The following is a 26319-nucleotide window of genomic DNA, read 5'->3' on the forward strand; positions in this document are numbered from 1 at the left end:
TTTCAGAATTATTTATTTTTATAATATTGATATTATAGTATAATTTGTTCTCTTGGTCCTACTGATATCAACCGAATTAATTCCTTCCAGTCTTCCCAAGTTTCACTAAAATTTTTTATCCATTCCCTACAGAAAAATAGTATTCCATTATACTTATATATATCATAATTTGTTCAGCTATTCCCCAATTAGTGGACACCTACTTAATTTCTAGTTCTCTGCCATTACCAAAAAGATCTATTATAAATATTTTTGTACATATTGGACCTCTTATTCTTTCTTTGATCTTTTAGAGGTGTAGATGTAGTAGCGCCCTCTAGGTATATCTCCTTACTACTTCTGAATGACAATTACTCCAAAAAGTTTACAATTCTCTTCATCTTGGGTAGGATGTCATCCAAGGAATCATAACACTTGTTCAGAAAAAGTGCCCTCCCAACGCACCAATTCCTCTTATATTAATTATATTATGAACCCCACTTCCCACTGCAGAAATACACCTTTTCCCCAGCTTCAGTAGGACCCACTCCTACCATCTTCGGTTGGGACCATTTCATATCCCCAGTTTCAAACCCTATCTTTCTGCTACATCACCCATTCTCTTTTTAGCTTCCCTTTTTGCTGAGACTATATAGTAATCATAGCTGAACTGCTTTACTCTTTGGAATATATTAAGCCATTCCCTTCTGCATTATCGAATGAGTGCAAAATAGTTTTGTGCTACTTAAATTTCCTTTCCTTTATATCTGAAAGTCTCTCTCCTGGTTTCAAGATCTGCTGTTACTGGAACTGTTAGATCATGTGCTCTTTTAATGTTCGGGGGTTTTTTTGGCTTTTCTTCTATACCAATTTTTCTCTACTTCAGTATTTTTTGTGTTCCAAATCTGATGCTTTCTCTTTTGCATCTTCGAAAAACTCCAGAGCAGTTAACATTTTTCTCTCTTAATCTATTAATTTATTTTAAAACTTCAGCTATGAGAGCTAAAAATTCTGATACTAGTTCCATTGTAATTCAGCATATGATCTCTACTGTTGTTTTGTGGATTTCACTTTTCTTTTGAACTACTCTGGCATTTCTTATGCTTGTACCATGCTTTCTTGGGATTCCACAGAGCTCAGTTTCATGAAGCACTGGTTCACTTTACCTTCTATTTGTTGAAAGCTCTGTATTCTCTTTTCAAGGTTTAGTAATAATCCTTTCTTCTAGTTTAAGGATACTCTGTTGATTTATCTGCTTGTCCTCTGGGTTTTAACTGAGTGTTCACCCTCTAGAAATCTTCAGGATTTCAGGGTTGGTTTTTTGTTCTCCTTGTGGTCATTTTTTGCTCTGGTTCCTCACTTTTTGATTCCTTTCCCTTTGACAATGCATACAACTCTGAGGTTGGACTGGAGAGTTTAGCATTCTCCCACAATGGGGATTTATGGTTCCCTGACCTGGGTTGCTGCTCTAAGTAGTTTCTGAGGGAACAAACAGAACTGGCTCTAGCTGGATTCCAGTCTCCTTTTCCTTTAGTCACACACATTGGCCCTCTGCCCCTTGGCACTCATTCCTTTTTTCTCTGGCTGGGCTCAGTTACCACTTTTCATAAGGTTGGGGGTAGGGTAAGGAAGGTGTTCCAGAGACAGTCACTGCTGCACAGGGGGGTCCTCAACCTTGAGGTTGCCTCAGGCAAAAGGCACCATACTCCCCACCCCAGGAGGTTGGCAGAATTAGTGACTGCTGCTTATTACCAGGGTGAAGGGAGTAGGGAGGAGTGAGGAATGCTAGCAGATGACAGCAGAAGGGGATCCCAGTGTGAGTCCTAGGCATAAGCACATAGGTTGCTCTATGCCTATCATGAGATGTAAGTTTCAAGAAAAATTCATTAATTTTCTGCCAGTAAGTCATAAGTCAAAGAGAAGAAACAGAAGATGTAAGATTAAAGGACTTCAAAGGCCAGAATAAAGAGCATGGCTTTTGAAATACTATACAACTCAAACAAGTATAGCAGAGACACTATTTAGCACTTTCACACCACTCCCCCCAAAAAAAGTTGACTGAAACCCTGAACTATACCTTCCTGAGTTCATGCTATTTTGCATTTTGAAACCTTTAACTCAAGCCCTACCAGTGTATTATCTCATCGGACAAGACAAATTGACATATGACATTATCAAATTAATTGCATTTAATGAAACAAGGTAAAGTAAGGTAAATCAAGGACATAAGCAACAACATTTTTGGCACCCACTTCATACCAAATATCACTCAGGAGCACTAGCATGCTCTCATCAATTGTTCTAACCTAGCAGAAACAAAACATAGCCCAGTCAGACTCATAATACTGGTGTTAACTGTTAGCAAGAGCAAAATTTGGGAGAACTAGGGTCTCAACCTCCAAGGTCCCCTCCACTTCTAAGGATGTAACATTTTGATCCTGCCATGAGGTTAAGCATCTTTCCCCGCAGCATGTGAAAAAGCATTATTATAATAGCTATTACAGCATATTACAGAGAGAATTGAGACCGTTTCTCCTAATCCCTCTCTTCTCTCTTCTTTATGGCTCCCCTCTGTCTCAGTTATCAGAAGACTTTCCCCAGTACTTTACCACACCTCCTTAGAGTTCTCACACTGAACTCATGTTCGGCCTTCTGGGGGATAAAGTTCTTCTGTCAGAAGAGTACATGACCTCCTATGTAAGGATGTAAAGCAGCATGCACATTGTGATAAGGGTAGCGAGGGACTGGAAAGCAAGTTGCTTAAAGCACAGACTATAATAGAAGGGCCAGTTCTGAAATCAAAGTGCAAGCGAATGCAAGGGAATGATCAAAGCAATTGGAGATAATTTGGGGGCAAAATCTTCAAGCGCTGTTGTAATAGGACAAGGAGTACTGAAATAACAACTCAGGCAGGATATAGTAAGTACTAGAACTAAGGCTGAAGGATGGGCAAGATTCAGATGTGAGGAAAAAGTGGGAGGACTGAATAGAATACTAATTATGGGGAGAAAAGGATATTAATCAAAATATTACTCTCAAGATTCTAGCTCTGGGGTTAACAGAAAGTACACATTCTTACGGAAGGTAAAATTTAAGTACAGGCAGGTAGATATGAGCTTAGAAAGCAAAAATCCTGTTAGAGCAAAAGAACAAAAAACCAAGGCCAGGGCCCTTGGGAATTACCAAAGCCAGTGGGAATCGTAATGATGGGAATCCATGAAAGCAACATTATAGGAATAAGTATCAATAATTGCACAAGAAAAGCTCCTACTGAGAATTTTATGTTTACTTATACTGGAGGATTTAACCTGTAAATCAATAACACAGTCTCCTTGGAAGCAAGATTTTTTAAAATTTTGCCTTTGTATCCTCAATACTGAGCAGAGTGCCTTATACATTCTGGGCACTTAATGTGTGATAAACTGAATTAGCTCTACCAGAAATTTGTAAAAAATGGACATCATTCCAAAAAATTAATATAAAGTGAAAGAAGTTAAACTATAAAAGTCTAAGATTTCTAAATATTATTATGCTAAGCAGTGTTGAACATGGAAAAATTCGGAGCAACATCAATCAACAAACATTTATGAAGCATCTTCTATGTGCCAGGCAGTGTGTTACACTGGGGAATCAAACACCAAAAAATGAAACAGCCTCGCCTTTCAAGGAAGTTACATTCTATTGAGACATGAGAAGAATTACATGAAGTAATGCAGAATAAAGTAAGCAGAACTGGGAAAACAATGCACTCAATTACATTACAAATGTAAACCAAAAGAAGTAAAAAAGAACCTGAGCACTGTGTTACTATAATAACTAAGTGATGAGAAAATGTAGTTCTACCTTTTTTGTTGAGACAGAAGAATTTAGATGTGGAAGGTTGCAAAAGCTGCCAAATGTGGCTGATGTGCCATTTGTTTTTGCTGAACTTTTAAAGAATCTTTGCTCCAAAGGAATGCTGTTTGAATAGGGGATGGGGAGGGACAAAGTCGGAAATAAATGGAACATAAAAATCAAGACATCAATAAAACTTGTTTAAAGTGCATTTGAATAGGTGGGCTCTAAAGGCAAAAATATAATAAAGATCAAACTGAGTAGGAAAAAACCAAAAATTTCTTCTAACATGCTATGATTCCATTCTGGTTTTACTGAACTTAAAGTGACTTAAAGAAGTGGTAATGTCATGAATGTTCATTGAAGAGAAGTGGTTCTCTAATTCAAAAGCAACAACAAAGCTTTGAAAGCAGTGTGTTAAGGATATGGAAATAAGCCTATTTCAACATAGTAACATCTCCAGACTGGATTTAAATTTTAATATAGGGGAAGTAGACAGAATGAACATCTGTCTCTCCTTGCATTCTTACACCCTTTTCAGGCTTTACAACTTCTCCATAGATTTCTATAAGACCTTAGTCATCTTGTATTGCTACCTCCATGCTTTTATGTTACATCAACTTACAATGCATTTTCAGTTCCATAATTTCTCTTCATCCAGTTCTTCCCTCCATGAATTTCTTCTCATATTTCTATGTCTATTCTTCCTAGGCACCACTCACAAAGTGGTCTCATCAAAATCATCCATGTTAGTTGCCTGGGAAAAATGACAAACCTATTGCCTCTAGTTATAAGATGAATAAAGAAAATGAAACGAGGTCATTATGCCTTTTCATTCTTCCTTGTTATTAGTATGGTTTTAAGAAACTTGTTCTGTCAAACTTTGGGTCTCTCAAGTCCAGATTCTACTTTTTGGAAAGCATGTAGGTACAAGATTATTTCAAGCAAATTTGTAATATAGCACTAAAATTAATAGTAAAAGGTACACTGGCAAGAATATTACCCTTAAAGAGAAACCAAAAGGAAATTAACTGTTGCCACAGCTACAGCACAGTCCTGAGGACAGAGACCTGGACTGAAGAATTACAACATTAGAACCCATTTTCACTCAGTGAAAGACCCAGGATAAGTCACACTAATTCTTTGTACAGTCATCTGTAAAATGAGGATAATACTTGCGCTAGCTGCTTCTCAGAGCTTTTATAAGAAAAACGCTTGGTAAATGGAAAAGTTTATACACATGTGTTACAATGATGCTATAATTTTCAAATGTAGATTTCAGAGAAGCTTCAAAATAAAATTTGGAAAAGATCTACTGATAGGACATGTCAAATAAGAATTCTTGTATATACTAAAATGCTTACTGGAGTCAGTTTTCTTCACTTTGGCTCACAACATTCCACAAAATTTAAACTCAAAGTATCTCTAACAACATTAACCTTTAGTCAAAGAAAAACAGTTTCTGTTTCTTTACTTTAAGATTATTTTCTAGACATTGGGCCAAATATTAGAAAATCTATTATTTGCTAAATACTTTTGCATAATCACTATAGCAAAGCAAGAAATAAAAGTTATCTTTAACCAGCTTTCCATTGGTCTAACAAAATGACAATGAAAAGTCAACATGTGATTGATATTACAATGAATGTTTTTCAAACAACTCAAGATAGCCTAGTTTTTCTTGTATTTTTTTTTGCCAAATAAGTAAATTAAGAAAGATTCATATTACATCTCTGTGAAGAGGGACAAGTACAGACAAATATATGAACAGGTAAAAAATTATCTTAATATAGAGTAACATGAAGTTTAAACTCCCCCCCATTATTCCCTACCCTACTATCATTTAATGAGCCAATAACGGGATCCTCAGGTAAATTTAATATTTAAGTTCAATTTCCACTTAATTGGTGAAAGCTGACCTTCAAATTACAAAAACAGGAGTGTGAATTTGTACAGCAAAATACCTACTAGTTTAGTAAGCAAATTATTAGTAAATTAGATATTGCCAAATTTTGCTATTTCTGCCTTCACAACATCTCTAGTAATCAACAACTTCTTTTCACTCACGTTTTAATATAAGCGATCATTGTCTTTTGCCTAGATTATAGTAATTGGTCTCCTATGCAATAGGTCTTACAGCCTCAAGACTCTCCCCATACCAGTCTATCATATATACTGTTGCCAAAGTGACTTTCCTTAAACACAAATCTGACCATGTAACTTCCTTACTCAAAGTTCAGTGACTTCCAATTGCCTCTAGGATACAATATAAATTAATTTCTCTTTTTTCGCTTCACAACCTTTTTTCCGGCATCATGGGTTTTACTCTCTCCCCTTCCCACACTGTGATCTACCAAAACTCCACCTTCTATTTCTATACCTTTGCCTTGACCATCCCCCATTCCTGGAATGTACTCCTTCTTTACCTGTACCTCGAAGAATCCTTTCTCTTTAAGATGCAGCTCAAGCACTAACTTTTACATGAATTGTTTCCCAATTCCAACTACTATTACCCTGAGTCTAATACTAACCTATACATATATATAGCTACTTTGTATATATGTATATACTTTATATTTATGCTGAACATACTTTCACGTGTACTTGTCTTCCACCATCAGAATGTAAATTCCTTGGAAGTTTCACTCTCTGTACTTGTATCTTTAATGCCTCCCATGGTGCTTGGCATACAGAAGGAACTTAGTACTTGAATGATTTTGTTTCATCTTCAGATGTTGTTATTTACAAACTTAAAAATTTACTAACTGATCCCTAGATCAGGAATTCTTAACTTGAGGTCCATGGACTTTTAAAAATTATCTCAAGATTTATATTTCAATGTAATTTGTTTCCTTTGTCATTTTATGTATTTTATTTTATGCATTTAAAAACATTATTTCAAGGAGTCCAAAAGCTTCAAGAGACTGTTAACAGGATCTATAAAACATAAAAAGGTTAAGAACCCCTGGCCTAAGATGGTTTTAGATTTAGTACTCTTGCTCTATGTTCCATTGTAATTTTGAGACTAAGTTCAATACAGGTTTGTGTTCTCCCTAAGCATACCCAAGATAGAAAAATCCAAATTAACAAAGATGTATTATCAGGAGGCAAAATGTTGCTTTGCTAAACAAATGTTAACTTTACCAAGAATTCACCATGGCAATTTCCCTGAATTTTAAATTAATTTTCCACTATAAAAATTAAGTTTACATACAAGTTTTTAGGTATATATCTATTGTGTCAAATTAGTTATACCTTGTCTCATTAATTTTTACTCTCCAAAAAATTCTGTAACCTAATATCCTCTAAAGTTATTTTTCTTCTTCCTTATTATTAATCTTCCTGATACAAAATAATAAAGATTCATACCTTGTGTTGTTCAATAGCATCTATCCATTGTTGTCTATGATCTGGATCCTGAGCTCGTAGATACCAGACACTATCATTTACACTAATATCAAATCGGCATTCATCAAAATCATGAGGCTGTAGAAGAAAAAGGAGATAGTGAAAAATCAAAATTCATTAAGCATTACTATGCTTCATATACTAAGATGAGAATGCTAATTTAAAACTTTTTATAGCAACATAAATAACTTGTGCTAACTACTCTTGATTAAGGCACTACACAAGGATGAAAAATATGAAAACTCAACTCTGATTTCTGCCAATTAACTGTTTTGTTATCTGCTGACCTCCACTTATAAAACAGGGTTAATACTTGCCATCAAGTAAAATATTTTGAGACAGTTGTTCTCCTGACCCAGCTTCTCCAATCATATCTAGTTTCACTCTGCTACTGGCACAACACCAACTTAGTTTTATATTAAAAAAGTACTCTGAATTTGCTAAAGTAGTTAAGAATAATCACATGATTTTTAAATAAACCTTTAATAGAAATAAAAAGAGGCTTCCTGACAAGATGACTACTTGAATGGGAAGCAACCTGCCTAGAACTCATAACATAACTATTCTAGCAAAACAATGAGGTTCCCATTAGCCAAATAATGAATGAAAAACTACAGTAAATGATTTCCTCCATCCCAAAATTGCACATGCGCACACACACATACACACACCCAATCAGAAACTTAAGAGCAATCGAGAGCCTCTTCTCTGCCATGCTTCCCCCACCCCATTACTAGCCAGAGACAGTTGGATGTTTTCAGTCTGAAAGACTCTGAGATGCCCTGAGGAAGGCAAGAACAGAGGGCTCCCCTAAGAAATCAGGATGATAATCAGAAAGCCCCAAAAAGTCTCTAATAACTCTGTCCTGACACAACCAGAGAGGGCTCCTGAAAGTCCAGCCCTCTGAATCTCCAAGATTAAGGGGTAGGAAGGTAAACAAAAGGTCAAAGTAGAAACTCAGGATACCTTGGGCAAGACCAAATAGATCTGACCTCTCACCCCATCCAAAAGCACAGAAGGGAGCAGAGCCTGTCCTTGACACAAAGATCCAATTTAGGCATTAAATCTATAAAGATGAGTTGATCAAAGAAAACACTGACCAGTACAAAAAAACTACTGTAGATTTAGCTATCCACCAAAAGTGGAAGGTATAATGCTATAATAACTCAAGCAAAGACTCAAACTAAAAAATGGAATTTTCCACAAGGACTACATGAATATCTAGATGAAATACAGACATAAAACGAGTAACAGAAGAGAAAGTGGTATACCTTAGTCAAAAAATGTGATTTCTGAAAACTATAATAAACCAAACAGAAATCAAGGACTTCACAAAAGAACAAAAAATACAGTCATTAAACTTTCTAAAAATCATGATTTTTAGAAAAAACTCAGATAACATATTTTAAGAAAACATAAACCACTAAAAAGATTTTGTACAAACAAAACCAATACAACCAAGAGTAAAAGGAAAGAAGGAAAGTGGGGGAAATATTTTGTAGTAAGTTTCTCTGATAAAGACTCATTTCTCAAATACACAGAGAATTGAGTCAAATTTATAAGAATGCAATTTATAGTCATATAAAAATGTTCTAAATCAATATTGATTAGAGAGATGAAAATTAAAACAACTCTGAAGTATCACCTCACACCTATCATATTGGCTAATATGACAGAAAAGGAAAATGACAATATTGGAGGGGATGTGGAAAAATTGGGACACAAATGTTACATTGTTGGTGGAGTTGTGAACTAGTCTAACCATTCTGCAGGACAATCTGGAACTATTCCAAAGGGTTATAAAATTGTGCACATCCTTTTACCCAGCAATACCACTTCTAGGTCTGTATCCCAAAGAGATAAAAAAAAAAAAAGGAAAAGAACTTATATGCACAAAAGTATTTATAGTACCTCTTTTTGTGGTGGCAAAGAATTGAAAATTGAGGGGATGCCCATCAACTGGGGAATGGCTGAACAAGTTGTTCATCGTGATGGAATACCATTGTGCTATAAGAAATGATGAGTGGGATGGTTTCAGAAAAACCCGGGAAGGTTTATATGAATTGATGTAAAGTAAAATGAGCAGAACAAGTAACACACAGTAACAGCAATATTGTATGTATAATGATCAACTGTGAATGACATGGCTTTTCTGATCAACACAATGATCTAAGACAATTCTGAAGGACTTACGATGAAAAATGCCATCTACCTCCAGAAAAGGAGCTGATAAGAGTCTGAATTCAGATCAATATATAGTTTTACTTTCTTTTTCTGGGTTTTTTTAATCTGTATTTTCATTTGCAACATAGCTAATATAAAAATATATTTTGCAAGACTGCACATGTATAATCAAATTGCCTTCATAATGGGTAGGAGAAAGAATTCAGAATTCAAAATTTAAAACAAAATTAATGTTAAAAATAAATAATTTTTAAAGAGGGAATAGTACATTAGTGTTCTTAACACTTGTTCTTATAAATCTACTACCCAACTACTTCATTTAATTATTTCTTATTTATTCTGTATGTAGTTTCTTCGTCCACATTTGTTTGCTTACCTCCCTCATTAGATTGTGAGGTCCTTGAGAGGAGGAACTATGTTGTGCCTTTTTGTACTGGCAGTCACTAGCATGTCATCTGGCATACAGTTGGCATTTAATAAATGTTGATGACTGACTACAGAGCAGGTTTTCCAATCAACTAAATATCACTATTTTTCTAGTGATACTACACTATACTTGTGATTCATGAACCCTATTATTTCCAAAGAACCAAACTTCTAGGAAACTTAAAAAGCAATAGAAAACTGTATTGCTGACCTAAAGAGGATATAGTATATCACAAACATAATGTCTGCACAATAAATAACATAAAAGACCATCCAAGAGACTTACAGTATTAGGTGAGCCAATCACATATTAAAAGTAAAGAATAAAAAGTGCTACATTGATACGCACAAGCTCTCTAGCATGTTAGAGGAACCTCTATGGAAGATATATGGAAGGATATATGCAAGACTAGTATGAGATGAGAAGATGCAAATGAAGTATAATCTAAACCACTGAAAAACTCATAGGTTCAGATTTAAAAGCTGAAAGGGACCTCAGATGCCATCTGGTTCAACCCTCTCCTTTTTTGGGGAGAGGGGGCCAGTTGAGGCCCAAGTAGATTAAGTGACTTGTCTAAATTCACATAAGTAGTAAGTGTTAGAGGTATGATTTAGATTCAATCCCTCCAAATCCAGAACCAGAACTCAGAAAGATAACATCTTCCAACCAGTGGGACATACATACCCAAGTGCATGACAGAACTTAAGTATATACTAAAGAAGTTTATTTTAAACTTCTTTAAAGTTTAAAAGAATTGTTTGAATTCTTTTAATTCAAAGTTAAAATTTGAACAAAGTTAACACTCAAAAATTTGCAGATATGTATGTAGTAATTACAAGAATTAATTGAAGGAAAGACTTTATGGAATAGATGCTGATAACAGAGGAAAGTTTCCTGGAGGAAGTGGGCCTTGATTATATTGCATTATAGACAGGAAGACTGTTCTATATATATTATCCATAATGTTTAAAAGTTCCAATGTTATCAATGTGGATGAATAAATGGGGCCATGAAAAGATGGGACTTTCAAACAGGCTCTATGCTCAGTGAAAAAATGTCTAGTTGGCATACTTCCTGAAGAAAAACATGCTAGAAAAATTACAGGACAAATTTAAATGTTTGGCAAAATGGAAAACTGGTAGCACCCAAATAGAAAGCTCCTATCAAATTTCTTCCCTGAAATCAAATCAGTGACCCTGATCTCCAATACAAATCTCAGTTGTCACACTAATATGTAAACAATTTTGTTACAAGTAGCAGTCATTTTTCAAAAATCAATTTTTGAGTACTCCCAAATTCCAACCCTTAAGCTGCTACAGAAAAAAATTTGTAGTGGCAGCTAGGTGGCACAGTGGATACAGCACTGGCCCTGGAGTCAGGAGGACCTGAGTTCAAATTTGGCCTCAGACACATGACACTCAGTAGCTGTGTGATTCTGAGCAATTCATTTAACCCCAACTCCCTCACACACACAAAAAAAGAAACGAAAAGAAAAAAAGAAATAGAAAAAGAAAAAAATTTGTGAATTAAAAAAAACAACAACCCACCAAAGACATAGAACCTTGGGTAACTACTGTAAGAATGCCATAGCATTTATGATCCTAGCTTATTAAATAAGCACTAGTTCTACAGGTACTTGGCCTGAAATAGCTACAAATGGTATACTTGAGAATTAAATTATACATTTCTATGGAATTCTATTCTGAGGAGTCTTCAACTTTTAAACTACTTACTTACAAGTAAACTATTTGGAACATGCAACATTTTATAATAGAAACCAAGTTTAAAATAGTGGTTACCTTCTCAGCTAGTATACATGAATTTATTTAACCCACCATGTAGTAGAGTTTATGCTAATAAAAATAAAATCTCAGCTCTGATTCTGGAGAGATGGATTTTCTGTGCAGTTGAAGGTTCACACTTGAGGAATAAAGTTTCTTAAACATTTTAAAACACTTTAGATGACCCTTTTTTTTTTATTCAGGCATGTGACTTCATAGGTGTAAAGAATTTCCAAGTGGCAAAACTTCCTGTACCAATTCAGATGGGCAACTATTCAGCAATTTAGCCTTAAAGAGCTGCTGTGAACGCTGAGAGTTTAAATAAGTTGCCCAGGAACACAGAGCTAGTATGTGATAGAGGTGTGACACTTCTTTGAGTGAGTCCTATTTAGATGAATATCCTTATAAAATATATTACAAAAAAGAAACTGAAGGAATTAGAATAGGCAATAAGGAAACAAAACTATCACTCTAAATTTACAGACTATATGATGGTATACTTACAGAATCCTAGAGAAACAAGTAAAAAAAACAAGTTGAAATAATTAACTTCAGCAAAGTTTCAAGATAAAAAATAAACCCACATAAATCAGCATTTCTATATTTTATTAACAAAGTCCAGCAATAAGCGATAGAAAGAGTAATTGTGTCTAAAACAACTGTAGAAAATAAAATACTTGAGAGTCTACCTGCCAAGACAGACAAAAGAACTGATGGAGCACTAATGGTGGACCCCTAAAAGGCCCTGGACTTTCTCACACGGCCCAGGTCCCTGGTGTTCACCTAGGGCACCCAACCCTTGCTGGTCCTTCTCTGTTACCTTCCAGTCACCCCATACTACTTCGCCACTCCTAGATCACATCCAGATCTTCCCACAGTCTTTCTGTAAATAAGTGTCCACCTTGGCCCCATTAAATCACTCAGATTCCTTAAGGGTCTGGCCTGCTTCTATTGGCCATATAATAAACCTTGTCTCTGCTCAGATCCTTAAAATCTGGCCAATAGCACAGATTCTTAAAATCTTGCCCAGCTCGACTGGTGTTTTAATAAACTTTGTTTATTGAAAACAAGGTTTATTTATTTATTAAAAAATAAACTGAATGAAGCTTGAATCAAAGTCATTTGAGGCAGGATCCTCATTGTCTGCCCTTGAATTTCCCAGCACCAGCAACATAACTATACAATTACAAAACACTTTTCACACAAATAAAATCAGATCTAAACAACTGGAGAAATATTAATTGCTCACGGGTAGACCAAGCCAATAAAATAAAAATGAAAATTCTACTTAAATTAATTTACTTATCCAGTGTCATACCAACCAAACTACCAAAAAATTATTTCATACAGCTAGGAAAAATAATAACAAAAGTCATCTGGAAGAACAAAAGGTCAAGAATATCGAGGGAATCAATGAAAAGAAAACAGAAAAAAAGATGGCCTACCAGCACTAGATCTCAAAACTGTTGATGGGGCAGCTAGGTGGCACAGTGGATGGAGCACCAGCCCTGAAGTCAGGAGGACCTGAGTTCAAATCTGGCCTCAGACCAAACACTTGACATTTACTAGTTGTGTCATCCTGGACAAGCCATTTAACCCTTGCCTTAAAAAAACCAGTTTGTTGTTGTTGCTGCTTGTCCTTGCTTCTCAAAGAGGACCAATGACATCAGAAGGGTGACATCTTGACTTGCAAGTGAACTGGATTTAAGTGAGGCAAGGCTATGCAAAGTCATCAGCCTCACTCACTCTTCTCTAGGAGTCATGGAGTCCAGTGGAAAACACAGTTCATATGTAACTTGGGGATTAACTGAATAGCTAACAAATACTACTTCATTTTTACTCTGAATGGAAGTGTGTGTGCTAGCATTATTCAAGTTAAACTATGATTGGAAAAGGATATTTAGGAGTCAGAGGAAGGAAAAAACAGGCTTTGAAGAAGCTGAAATGAGTTTTTCCCCCTCAGTGGAGTCCAGATGGCAAGTTCCTAATAAGAGAATAGGATAAGAAGATAAAACATGTTGGCTATAGAAAAAGCTTCACATTTCCCACACAACTGGGGACTCTCTGCTACCTCAGATTCAGAATGGAGTGGTTCTTTTTAATATCAACACAGATTAGACCTTTATCCACTTCATTCTCTATCAACAGATCAGGCAGGAATCATAAACCAAATAGCAAAGCATTTAACTGGGACAAAAAAGGCAAGAAAATGGCGGGGGGGAGGGGGGAGTCATGGGGGAAGTCTAATGAGAAGGCCTGAGAGTGGTTCTGTAATAACATCATGATCTTGAAAGAATACAAAGAGAAGAAAAGAGGGATGAGAGTGGAAAGAAAAAGGAAGGTTAGGAAAAATCTCATAATATCAGAGTGCACAAGTAGACATGTATGGAGAAGGGGGTGGAGGGGAGTGGCTGAACCTAAAATCTGAAGGAATCAAAAGAAGGAATATAAATAAATACACATACACGTACAAAAATACATCTTATTCAACAGGGAAATCTGCCAAGAAAACCTCAAATGGGGTCATGAAGAGTCAGATATGACTGAAAGGACTGAACAACAAAAATGCAAGTGCTGAAGATATAAAAGGAGGAAAAAAGCCAGTTCCTGCCCTCAAGGAGTTCACAATCTAATGGGGGAGATAAAAGTGAAACAAATATGGACAAATAACCTATATGAAGATAAATAGGAAATAAGTGAGGGAAGGCACTAGAATTAAGAGGCATTGTGAAAGGCTTCTGGAAGAAGATGGGATTTTAGTTAAGACCTGAAGAAAGTTAAAAAGTGGAGATGAGCAGGAAAAACATTCCAGGCATTGGGGACAGCCAGAAAAAATATCCAGAGCTGAGAGACTAGGTGTCTTGTTCATGGAAGAATAAGGAGGCCAGTGTCACTGGACTAAAGAATACATGAGATTATGTAAGGTGTAAGAAGACTGAAAAGGTAACTGGGGGATGGAGAAGAAGGGCTGGTTACAAACAGCTTTCAATGTCAAGCAGATTTTTTTATTTGGTCCTGGAGGTGAGTGACAGGAAGCCACTGGCACTTACTAAAGTTGGGCGCAGGGGAGGTGGATACATATGGTTGGACTAGCTCTTTAGGAAAATCCACTGACTTGACCAGGGTCACAGCTAATAAGTACTGCATGAGGTCGGATTTGAACCGAGGTGCTGATTCAAGTCCAAAGTTTTTATCTACTGTGCACCTAGCTACTGAATTTAATACGTTTAGAATATCAAAAGTTAGTATTTATACAATATCCAAAAGCTATGTGATTCTTAACACACTTTGCCTTTTTCTGGGGGGGGGGGTAGGGCGGTGGCCACTCTGTCCAGGAGCATGCAAAGAGTATGGGCCAGGTGTGCTGCTAAATATGAGGAGGCATTCTCATTTTCTCTTCCCCATAGTGAAAGACCACTATGAAAATAATTTTAGCTCAGGTTTAGAATATGAAATAATTTGTAAAATCTCTTTCCCCTAAGGACAAGATTCAAGGGAAATACTTCTCCAGGGTATGCTGGCATAAGCCACCCATGATACATGAAAGCCTATAACTGCTCTTTCACTTCAGGAACTGAAGGTTATACCAAACTTTACTCTTCATCCACACCATGTCTTCCAATTCCTTAATCCCTCAAGTTCTCTTCTAGGCTATCAACCGTACATTATCTATTCTCTCCTCTTTTCCCCATCTTGACCCCTTACTGAATCAGTTCTGTTAATGAGACCCTGGACCCCTTATCATATTGCATTCTGCCAAGCCTTAGCCTTGGATCATTCCCACCATCTTTCCCTTTTACTCCTAAACACTTGCTGCTGAATAAAGGTGGAAAAAATCATGAAGCTATTCTGACTTAAGTCCACTACAAATTTATGGTAGTATATGTAATATGAGATGTCAACCAAATATTATTTCATCATATTCTATTCAGTTAAAAATGTTGGGAATGTTACACAACCTCAGCTGGGCCCTCACTGCTATTAGGAATTGTTCTACACCTCCCTTATCACCTCACTACCCCATTCTCCACAGCAGCTTAAGCCTCCCATGGGTCCCCCTCTCCTCACCCTCTCAGCTGAAAACCTTGCTTAATATTTTACAGAAAAAACTGAAGCCATTTGCCATGAGTTCCCTCTTCTCCCCTCCTCCTCTCATATTACTCATATGCCATTTGCCACTATCTCCCCTTTCGCCCATCTCCTTATCAAGGTAAACTCCCATATCTGCACAAGCCATCCCATTCTACCCAACTCTTCCAAGATATTTCTCATTCTGTCATTACCCCTCTCTCACATCTTCAATCTCTCTCTGTCTAATGGCTGTTCCTACTGCCCATGTCTCCTTCAACCTCAAAAAACACTCACTGTTTCCTTCCATGTGACTAGTCATAATCCTTTACTTCTTCTGTACTTTGTGACTAAACTCCTTGACAAGACCTTCTACAATAGGTGGCTCCACTTCCTCTCCTCTTCCTCTCTTCTTAACCCCTTACATTCCAGTTTCTAATCTCATCATTCTACTGAAACTGCTCTCTCCAAAGTTACCAATGATCACTTCATCAACAAATCCAATGACTTTTTCCTCAATCTTCATTCTTCTCAACCTCTTTGCAGCCTTTAAAACTGTTAATCCTTTTCTCCTTGACACTGTCTTCTCTCTAGGTTTTCAGGACACCACTCTATCCTGGTTCTCCTCCTACCCATTGAACTGCTCCTTCTGTCTCCTTTGCTGGAGGTCCACATCCTCTAACCAGAGAAGGCCCACAGAGTTCTATCCTGGGCCATCTTTTCTTCTCCATCTACATTTCACTTGATGATCTCATCAGCTTCCATGGATTTAATTATTATCTCTATGCTGATGTTTCTCAAATCCACCTATCCTGCCCTAACATCTCTGCTGACCTCCCCATTACTATAGAGGGCAACAACATCTGCCTAGTTTCTCAGTATCACAACCTAAAAGTTATCCTGGACTCCTCATTATCTCTCACCTCCCACATCCAATCTACTGCCAATGGCTGTCAATTTCACCTTTGCAACATCTCTTGAATACATCCTCTTATCTCCTCTGATATTGTCATCATTCTGGTACAGGCCCTCAACATCTGACACTTGGACCACTGCAGTGACCTCCTGGTAGGTCTGTTTGCCTTGTCTCTCCCCATTCTAGTCCATTCACCATTCAGCTAACAAGGTGATTTTTTGGTCCAAGCATGTTGCCCTCCTACTCAATAAATTCCAATGGCTATCACCTCCACGATCAAATACAAATCCTCTGTTTTGCATTCAAAGTTCCACATAACCTAGCCATTCCTTCTATCCTTATCCCTTTCCAGTCTTCTTACATTCTCTCATACAGTCTTTGAGTGAATACTTGTGATATTAGCCTCCTTGCTGTTCCAATAACAAGACACTCCAGGCATTTTCTCTAACCAACCTCCATTTCTGGAACGCCTTCCCTCCTCATCACCACCTTCCGGTTTCCCTGGCTTGCTTCAAGTTCCAAATAAAATCCTATCTTCTACAGGAAGACCTTCCAACTCCTCCTAATTTCCTTAGTACCTTGCATCTGTTAATTATTTCCTAGTATAGGTTATTTGTCCATATGTGTTTGATTGCTGTCTTTCCTATTAGACTGTGAGCTCCCTGAGGGCAAGAACTGTCTTTTGGCCTCTTTTTGTATTCCCAGCATTTAGAATGGTGCCTGGCACAAAGCAGATGCTTAATAATTGTTTATTGACAGAATGACTGAAAGAAATTGGCAAAAAATACCTTTTAACATTTAACGTTTTAGAAAATCAGAAAAATACGCAAAGAAAAATTTTAAGAGTACTATCCATACTCTAATGGTAAATGTATTCCCATCACACAGAAAAAAATACAATTGCATGTTGATGGTGTTTGTGGAGCAACAAGCTCACTATTACGCCACTGCTGAATCTATGAATTTGTGTCATACTGGAGGGAGCAACATGGCAACATACAGTAAATGTTACAACACTGGTCATACACTTTGACCTATCCATATCATTACTAGAATTGTACCTCAAAAATATTATTGAAAAGAGAGAAAAATTTTAGACCCTTTTAGACAGAGTCTAAAGACAAAGAGTCCCAGCAGCAATATTCAGAATAGCCAAAAATAAATAAATAAATAGATAAGTAAGTAAGTAAGCAAATAAATGAATGAATGAATGAATGAATGAATAAATAAATGAATAAATAAATAAATAAATGAATGAATGAATGAATGAATGAATGAATGAATGGAATAAAAATCAAACAACAAAAAGCTAAAAACCCAGAAGGAACCAACTGGGGAAAGGCTGAAAGAGTTTTAACAAGCATTTGTCGCCCTACTATGTTCCAGACACTACAAGCAGACAAAAACCAAACAGTTCCTGCCTTATCACAGTTTATATTCTCCTGGGCACAATAAAATATTATTACATCCTAAGAAATGGAATGTATGAGAAGAGATATGGGAAGACATCCACTTTGTGAGGAAAGCTAAAAGAGAACAATACACTATGTGCCCAGTACACACTATGTACTTTAAAAACCTAGTTGACTGACAAAAAATTTCCCCCACAAAGTTTAAAAGAAAAAAGACAAAGTGTTCAAAAGCGGATATGAAAGTAAACAATGCTCCACTGTTATTGTAATAGTGGCACACATTTTAAGAAACGGAGTTCAAGGTTTTATGCATAGTAATCTTGTTTTTGTATTTGGAGGAAAATTAGTTTGTTTCAAATAGCGATTAGCTTATGAAAACTTTCTAAATACAGTTCTGTACTACAGAACTTTGTATTAAGCTACAAGTCATTATTTGTTGTACTCCTGAACAAATTATGACAAGTTTTTATTTAGGCTCTAATTTCTCAATCTTTATTTCTGGTTACTATTTGCACACCACAGATTACAAGGCAACTGGTATCAAGCCAAAATTGCATTTGTTTCTCCTAAGGATGAGAAGAGATTCAAACCTAATCTTTCAGACTGCTTCTTCTAGACAGATACAGGGTAAGAGAAGAACTTAAAATGATAATCTACTAATTTCAAAGTATTCCCTTTCACTTATATTTCAGTACTGAAAGCATCACCAGTTCAACCAGAGTTCTTCCAAGTTTCTGTATTGCTTACAAGGAATTAGATTCCTAGCAACATACTTTTATAAACAAACAATTCCAATACAACAAAACAGATGTCTTATGGAGTATACCATCAGAGAATTTAACAGGGCATAGTATGAAACTGGGAATGGGTTCACCTGAAACAGCACTAGTGTGGTAGAAAGAGCAGGAGCCTAGGAATCAGAAGACCTAGCTCTGCTAACTAGCTGTGTAGCTGTAGCAAGTCACTTCACTTCTCATGATTTTTAAGGTCCCTCCTACACTAACATTCTATGACACTACAATTCATTAATAGCAAGCACTTTAAAAAATTCAGAACATAAGTATGTTTCGTATTGTAAAACCCAATTCAAAATTAATGATCATTTATATTTGCTGTTCTGAGTTTCCTTTTGCACTATCAAATTTGACATCATAAACAAGTACTAAATGCTGAACTTATTTGTCCAATAACTGCTTACCTCATTTTTACGTATAATGTCACTACACCACCCCAAAGGGCCCCTTCTCTTTTCCTACTCAATGCAAAATTTTGTACTACTAGGCGGAATCTCTACTTAAAGCTTACTGCGATAGGAACATTCTTCTCTAGGTTCATTTCTACTCTGGAACTTGGTAGCTAACCTTGAAATATTAAATCCCCAAGAACCTCTTAATAAACAAATCAGAAAAACTACTACCACCCCTACTTTGGACAAGGCACTTGGACATTTTTGAAAGTACTAAACTCTAAACATGATATAAATACTTATTCAACCCATTAGGCTAGCAGCTAATTAGGGGAATCCTCAACTCTTCAAAGCATCAGTAATCTCATTACGTGGTTATCTCTCTAAAGACTTAGAACATAATCTACTCGGGCATATTAAGCACATCCATTATGTGAACCTCTTGCCTATGCCATCCATAGTTTTGTCATGGGGTGAGGAGTTGAGGGGGATATGTTAAAGTCTCCCCAATGGTTATTATTAGATCTCAACCTGTGACTAACTCTTCATCTCTGTGGATCATACATTTCTTTCATGGCATCTTTTACTTCACGTTTGACTTATAATTTCCTGTTTGCAATCTGGTACAGTCTATTCTCACCCACCACTGTCCTTTTCATGTCTTCTGGGACATAATCATTTTCAATTCTTCCCACAACTCTAGTGTTTCATACCTTACAACCACATAACATTAGAATTGTTATCAAGATGGATTTTTGTTTCAGGGAGAAATCTGGCCTCATTAAAAGACCTTTAAAATTTCCAAAGGGCAATCCAATACCCTCTCTTCCTCTTGCCAAGAATCTTTCTTCCTCTCCCTCTCTCTCTCTCTCTGATACACAAGCTCCATACAGTGTCCAACCAACTGCATATCATTCTGGACAACAGGCAGTCTTCTTTATCCACTTAGAATTTCCTGTGTTGTATTAGGCCACACTCTTGAGCAGTCATGGACATCATCCAGGAATCTCTGACATTTTCCTGGGCTTGATGCAATCAGCACACTGTCTTCAACAAAGGTGGAGAGCTTCATCATCCATGGGGAATACCTTTGACTCAGGCTTTATGCTGGATCATCTTCATGACAGTGGTGATCAAGTCTGGCAAGCATATATACATATATATATATATATATGTATATATTCCCGTTTAATTCATTATCTGATATTAATCACGTTGTTAAATAAGGCTCTCTATTACATCTTTCAAGTAATTTTGATTACTTCTTATGCAAAGACAGGAAATGTTGGAAAATAAAATTTTAGGTATCATTTGGCTCTACCAAATCAGTATTTTATATAATCAGACAGTAAACCAGTCAACATGCTATGTGCCAGGCACTGTGTTAAAATGCTAGCGATATGAAGAAAGTCTAAACATAAGAATAAGCATAGTGAGATCTTGTATTCTCAACATTTTTCAGCAAATTTAGTGATGGAAGATAGCAACTGTGAATCTGGCTTTAAAAAAAAACACAACAAAACAAAAAGAAAAGAAAAACAAAATAGTTTATGCCACCATATTACACTTTATACCACAAGTTCCAAATGAATAGTCTACTTAAACATAAAGTCATATCTTCTAAAATTTTTTTTAAATGGATGAAGGTATCTTTTACAACTACGCCTGGGGAAAAATTCTTAATGAAACAAAAGAGTACATCACAAAAAATAAAACAGGTTATTTTGATTACATGAAATTAAAAATTTTCATTTTGCATGAACACAATTAATGCATTTAGACTACGAAAGGCCAAATGTCAAGTGGGGAAAAAGAAGTCTCTGTTAAACACTGCTGATAAAGGCCTAAGATCCAAGTCGTATAAGGAATTAAGATTTAAAATCAAGAAGCATTCCCTGATGAATGGCCAAAAGATAAGAACTAACAGTTGTTAAAAGAATTATAAAGTACAAACAACTACATAAAAGATTGCTCCATATCACTAATAAGAGAAATGGAATTCAAACTCAGCAAATGGATAAAGATGACCAAAGATGAAAATAATACATAGGGAGAGGGCTGCATGAAGATAGGCACATAGATACGGAGTTGGTCCAACTACTGTAAGTCTTCTGTCATAACTTACTAACAAGTTTTCCCACCTCCACTCTCTCCTGCACAACATTTCTTGATCAGATCTATTAAAGTCCCAGCCAGGCACACAGACCCCTCTATGAACTGAAGTCACCCTACTTTTCCAGTCTTCTCTAATGGGTCTCCATGTTATTCACCTCCAAAGCACTCTATGTTGCTTCTAAACTGGAGTATTTGGCATTCCCTTCACATGTCAAGTACTGTTCTTACCTCCATGTTTTTGCTTGTTTCCCATGCCTGTAATATACTGTTGTGCAACACAGTCACCTCTCTGCCAAGTGAAATTCTATGTATATTTTAAAACTAGGCTCAAAAATCTTGTGTCCTATGGTTCCCTTAGCTAGGAATGACCTATTCCCCTCTAACTTAAGAGTTCTTATCTACTTAAGTATTATTGATATTTGTTTATTGTATACGCTCCCAACATAGATTGTGTTGAGTATATCTACATCTCTTCTATCTCTTAGTTCTTTGCACACAGGTACTTAATAATTGTCTGTTGAATTCAATTTCAAAGTTTTCTAGCTGTCTGATAATCAGAAACTCTATTTTAGAATGGAAAGATAAGAAAATAAAGATGCATTACTAAATATAAAAAATTTGCAGTTTAGGAGTTATAAGATACAAGATGGCTGCACAAAGTTGTGTTCTATTATTGCTAAATAAGCTGTAAACATATTAGCTTTTCTGGTGATAAGGAAACATGGCTTAATAAAAAGAAAGTAATGTGAGTTAAAGTCCCCTTCCACCACAGTTCTTGGCTACGGAACCCTGGGCAGATCATTTAAGGGTTTGGTGTCCTTCACAACTAACTCTGACCCAGCGAAAATGAGCATAATCTTTCAGGAGAGGAGATGGCTATTCAATGAAATAGAGGACTTCCAAACCTTCCTGACAAAAAGACCAGAGCTCAACAGAAAATTTGATCTTCAAATACAAGACTCAAGAAAACATAAAAAGGTAAACAGGACAGAAAGAAACAACATGTTATTAATAAGGGCAAACTGTTTACATTCCTACAAGGGAAGATGACACTTGTAACCCTTGAGCTATACTGTTATTACACCATGTTAAAGGGGTATACATAAAGGGGGTGGGTATAAGTTGACTTTGATGTAATGATAAAAAAAATCTAATCAAGTGGGTTAAATGTATCCAAGCAAGTGGATTAATCTGATCTAACTAAGAAAATGTACTGAGAGAAAAGGAAAGGAGGAGACAGACAAGGATAAATTACATTACAGGAAAAGGCACAAAAACCTATGACAGCAGAGGGAAAGAAGGGAGTGAGATAAGCATCGTTTGAAACTTACTCTCATCAGATTTGGCTCAAGAAGGGAATAACAATAAGTTAGGTACTAATATTGACACACTTAACCCTTCTCAGCAATACAAGGATCTAAGACATCTCCAAAAGCCTCATGATAGAAAATGTTATCCACATTCAAACAAAGAACTATGGAGTTTGAATGCAGATCAAAGCATACTATTTGCTATTTTTTTCTTCTGTTGTGTTTTGTTTCCTCTTTCTGGTGGTTTCCCCTATTGGTTCTAATTCTTACAACGTCATTAATGTGAAAATATGTTTAATAGGAATGTATATGTATAGCCTATATCAGATTGTGTGCTGTCTTGGGGAGGAAGGTGGGAAGGAGAGGGAGAAAAATTTAAAACTCAAAAGCTTACAGAAGCAGTTGTTGATAAATCAAAATAAATTAATTTAAGAAAAAAAGAAAAACTATGGAATAAAATAAAAGAATAAAGTAGTTACAAAAAGTGAAAAAAAAGAAAGGAAGGAAAAAAACTTAACTCTAAGACTAAGTTGCAGAACAACTGCAGATCTGTGCTGGTAGAGGGAGCCCATTACAATGACGGCTTCACAGATATGGATCCTCCAAAAAATAAAGTCCGAAAGAAGAACAAAATGAGTGATAAGCAACTCCCAGTTCCTTTTGGAATTACAACTAACATAATCAATGATCAATGCTTATCAAACATCAGATTATTTACTACTGAGTAATACTTTTAAGGTCTCCAGAAGACAGAATGTCAGTATGAGGAAAGAAAAATGCAGGAGAGATATTGTCATTATGCATAATCATATACTGCCAAATAAATCTTTAGGAGTGAAATAAGAACAGAAATTGAACACATAAGCTTAAAATGCTTTGCATAATAAAAAAATTAATAATAATAATTAATAATAAAAATAAAAATTAGCACTTTTTGCTGTGCCAAGTTGATCTTGATTGTCAATAAATTAATCATTCCTAAAAAGGTACATGACAATGAGATGCTTACATACACTTTCCTTTACTTGTCCAAACCTTAACTTCAATAATCCTTAAAAGGTTTCAGGATGCCACCCTAGTACAAAATAAATGCTGACTGGATTATAGATATCTCCATAACAACCTTTCAGAAGAAATCAGAACCAATACTCCATGTTAATTTCACTTTAAGCAATTACTAATTACTACTATTTAGGCAATACCTGTTACTACTAGGCACTATGATAACTATGTTTAAGGTGATTTTGCTTAAGTTTTTAAGGAATGTACTGAGGAAGGAAGACCATGTTTGCTTGAATGCATATAGTATCAAAATACAACTCATAAACTAAAAATGTTAAATAAGCACAAAGAAAAATATTACAAATATCCTAAATCCATAATATTAAAAGTTATTTTCAGCTACTATACAACGACTATAAAACTAGCATTTGTCAGGGTACCTACTATGTAAAAGCATCGTTCTTCATGCAAAGGAAACCAAGACCAAAACCAAATAATAAGCTCTACTCTCCAGGAGATTACATTCCGCTGGTTTGGGAGGGGTAGAGGGAATAAAAAATATATATATACAGATAAGTAAAAGCAAAGCTGTCTAGGAAGGGAGACAACAATAAAAACTGAAGAAGATCAGGAAAGACTTCACAGAAAAAAGAAGCAACTGAGCTAAGTCTCAGAGGAAGAATGCTAAGAGGAAGGAATACGACTAAAAAATCCTAGGCCCATGAGATAAACAAACAGTATGAAATGCAGAGATAAAATGCCAAGTTTGGCTGGATTTTAATACATATGAAGGTGAACAGCATGAATAAGTCTTGGAAGGTAAGATGGAGTCAGACTGTGGAGGGGCCTTAAATGGTTTGGCTAAGTAGTTGATATCTTGTCATAGGGTGGCACATAATTTTTTTTTTTATGTCATGCACACCTTTGCTTAAGGCAGTGGATCTCTTCTTGGAATATTTATTGCCTACATTCATAATGAATTTCATAAGTTTCATAATTTCATAAAGAAAATATCAAATTTCAGTTAAAGGTTAGTGAAAATAAAGATGTAATTTTTCCCCACTCAAATTCATAGACTTCCTAAAATATATCCATAGATCCCAAATTAAGAACCTGTTCTAGACACAATAGGGAGATACTGAAGGCTTTCAAACAGGGAAGCAACAAGGTCAGACTATGATTTGAACAGTTTGTGGAGAATGAAAGAAGTGAAAAAGCAGACTGCATAGGGTTAAGAAGTGGGCAAGTAGAGGTAGTCTGTGTAGAAGACCTTCACAAGTTTGGCTAGGAAAGGGAGAAGAGATAGAAGATAGGTTGAGGAGAGTGGAAAGCAAAATGATGAGGGAGACTTGAATGTGTTTGCAATAAATGACAATTTGACCATGCCTTTCAAAACTGTTTATTTCTAGGTGGTTACAGACCTTGAATATATTATTAAGAGTGATATTAATGTCAAAATATATGGTAGATTCAGCACTACCAGGAAACTTGAGCTTTAGCACTGGTTTTACAACCAAATAATTCATGACTGCAAGAGTTAATTCCTTAGGCTCTGATTACCTTATATTATAAAAACTGGAATCATACTTGTGTTCTAAAATCTTACAATTTTCCAGATAACATCCCCGGTAAAGTAGCACTGACCTACTAATTCTAAAAAAATTAATATCTGTGCTACAGGTAAAATTCCATTTTAGGAAACTTCAAAGAATTTGTTCTACTTAAATGAAAGTCTAAACATAAGAAGGTGTGTTTTACTCTTTAAAAAATGCATTTATATAATATATACACTTTATTTGTAATCTTCACCTTAGAAGGAGTTCTATGTAGTGGGATACTTTCTTCTGGTCTCTTAGAATACTGGGTATCTGAGTATAAATGAAGAATAGCTGAAACCAGTAGTTCACAAAAAAGGTAAAATGTTTTCATATGTTTATTTGTACTTTCTGCTTTAAACACACCATCATTATTTAGGTTCTGTGCTTCATTCCCAGAGCATATCCTCTTCTTCCTACCCTTCTAATCACTAATCTCTATGATTCTTCAGCCTCTTCTTCCTCCAAATTCTATTGTTCTTCATTCCCAATATGTCTGCTGTCTTATTCTCTTACTCATTTCTTTCATCTGCACCAAGCTAAGATGAGACCTGAGCTACAAATGAAGTTATTAAAAAAGCTGAATCAAAAGTACTTATATTCAAAATACTGACACAGAGACAAGGACTTACACCACTGAGGAAAAGCATATCTTTTAGTTGTTAGAAATATGGTGGCACCACCCTTTCATCCCTTTAGCATAATCTGCATATATTAGTAAATCTCAATGGAGAAAAAAAAGTACCTGAAAAACTAACCTGATCCCAAGATGTTCACTATGTTACATAACAGCCTAAGATAATGACCATTTATTCTCTAAACATGAAACAAGTGGTAGCAAGTATGGATAGTGTTACTGCCTATGACAATATGCAGTTTTGCTAAACTGCCTTCTTTCTTTTTTATTTTTTGCTGGAAGAAATAGTTCTCTTGGTAAGGTAGAGAGAAGATTTACATTTGGAAATCAATGTGATATGACAATAAAAGACAAAATCAAAAATTTTTTGAAACAATATAAACTTTTTGTCTCAAACTTCTTGTCTCAACACTTTTAAAGCATCTCCAATATTTTTTCCTACATGTATCTTAAGTTCTTTTAGCT

The 26319-nt window shown here is 35.8% G+C and overlaps 1 protein-coding gene across 2 annotated transcripts in view; it reads right to left on the bottom strand.

Annotated features, from left to right (window-relative positions):
- CERT1 (ceramide transporter 1) overlaps positions 1–26319 on the bottom strand; it is a 163649-nt gene that overhangs the window by 128687 nt on the left and 8643 nt on the right. For both annotated transcript variants that reach the window (XM_020998436.2, XM_020998435.2), the window contains exon 3: positions 7183–7299. In XM_020998436.2, coding sequence (XP_020854095.1) covers positions 7183–7299 — 117 coding nt within the window. The remainder of the gene's footprint in view (positions 1–7182; positions 7300–26319) is intronic.

This window comes from Phascolarctos cinereus, unplaced genomic scaffold (assembly GCF_003287225.1).
Source record: "Phascolarctos cinereus isolate Bilbo 61053 unplaced genomic scaffold, phaCin_HiC Scaffold_4;HRSCAF=312, whole genome shotgun sequence".
In the NCBI taxonomy this organism is placed as follows: Eukaryota; Metazoa; Chordata; class Mammalia; order Diprotodontia; family Phascolarctidae; genus Phascolarctos; species Phascolarctos cinereus.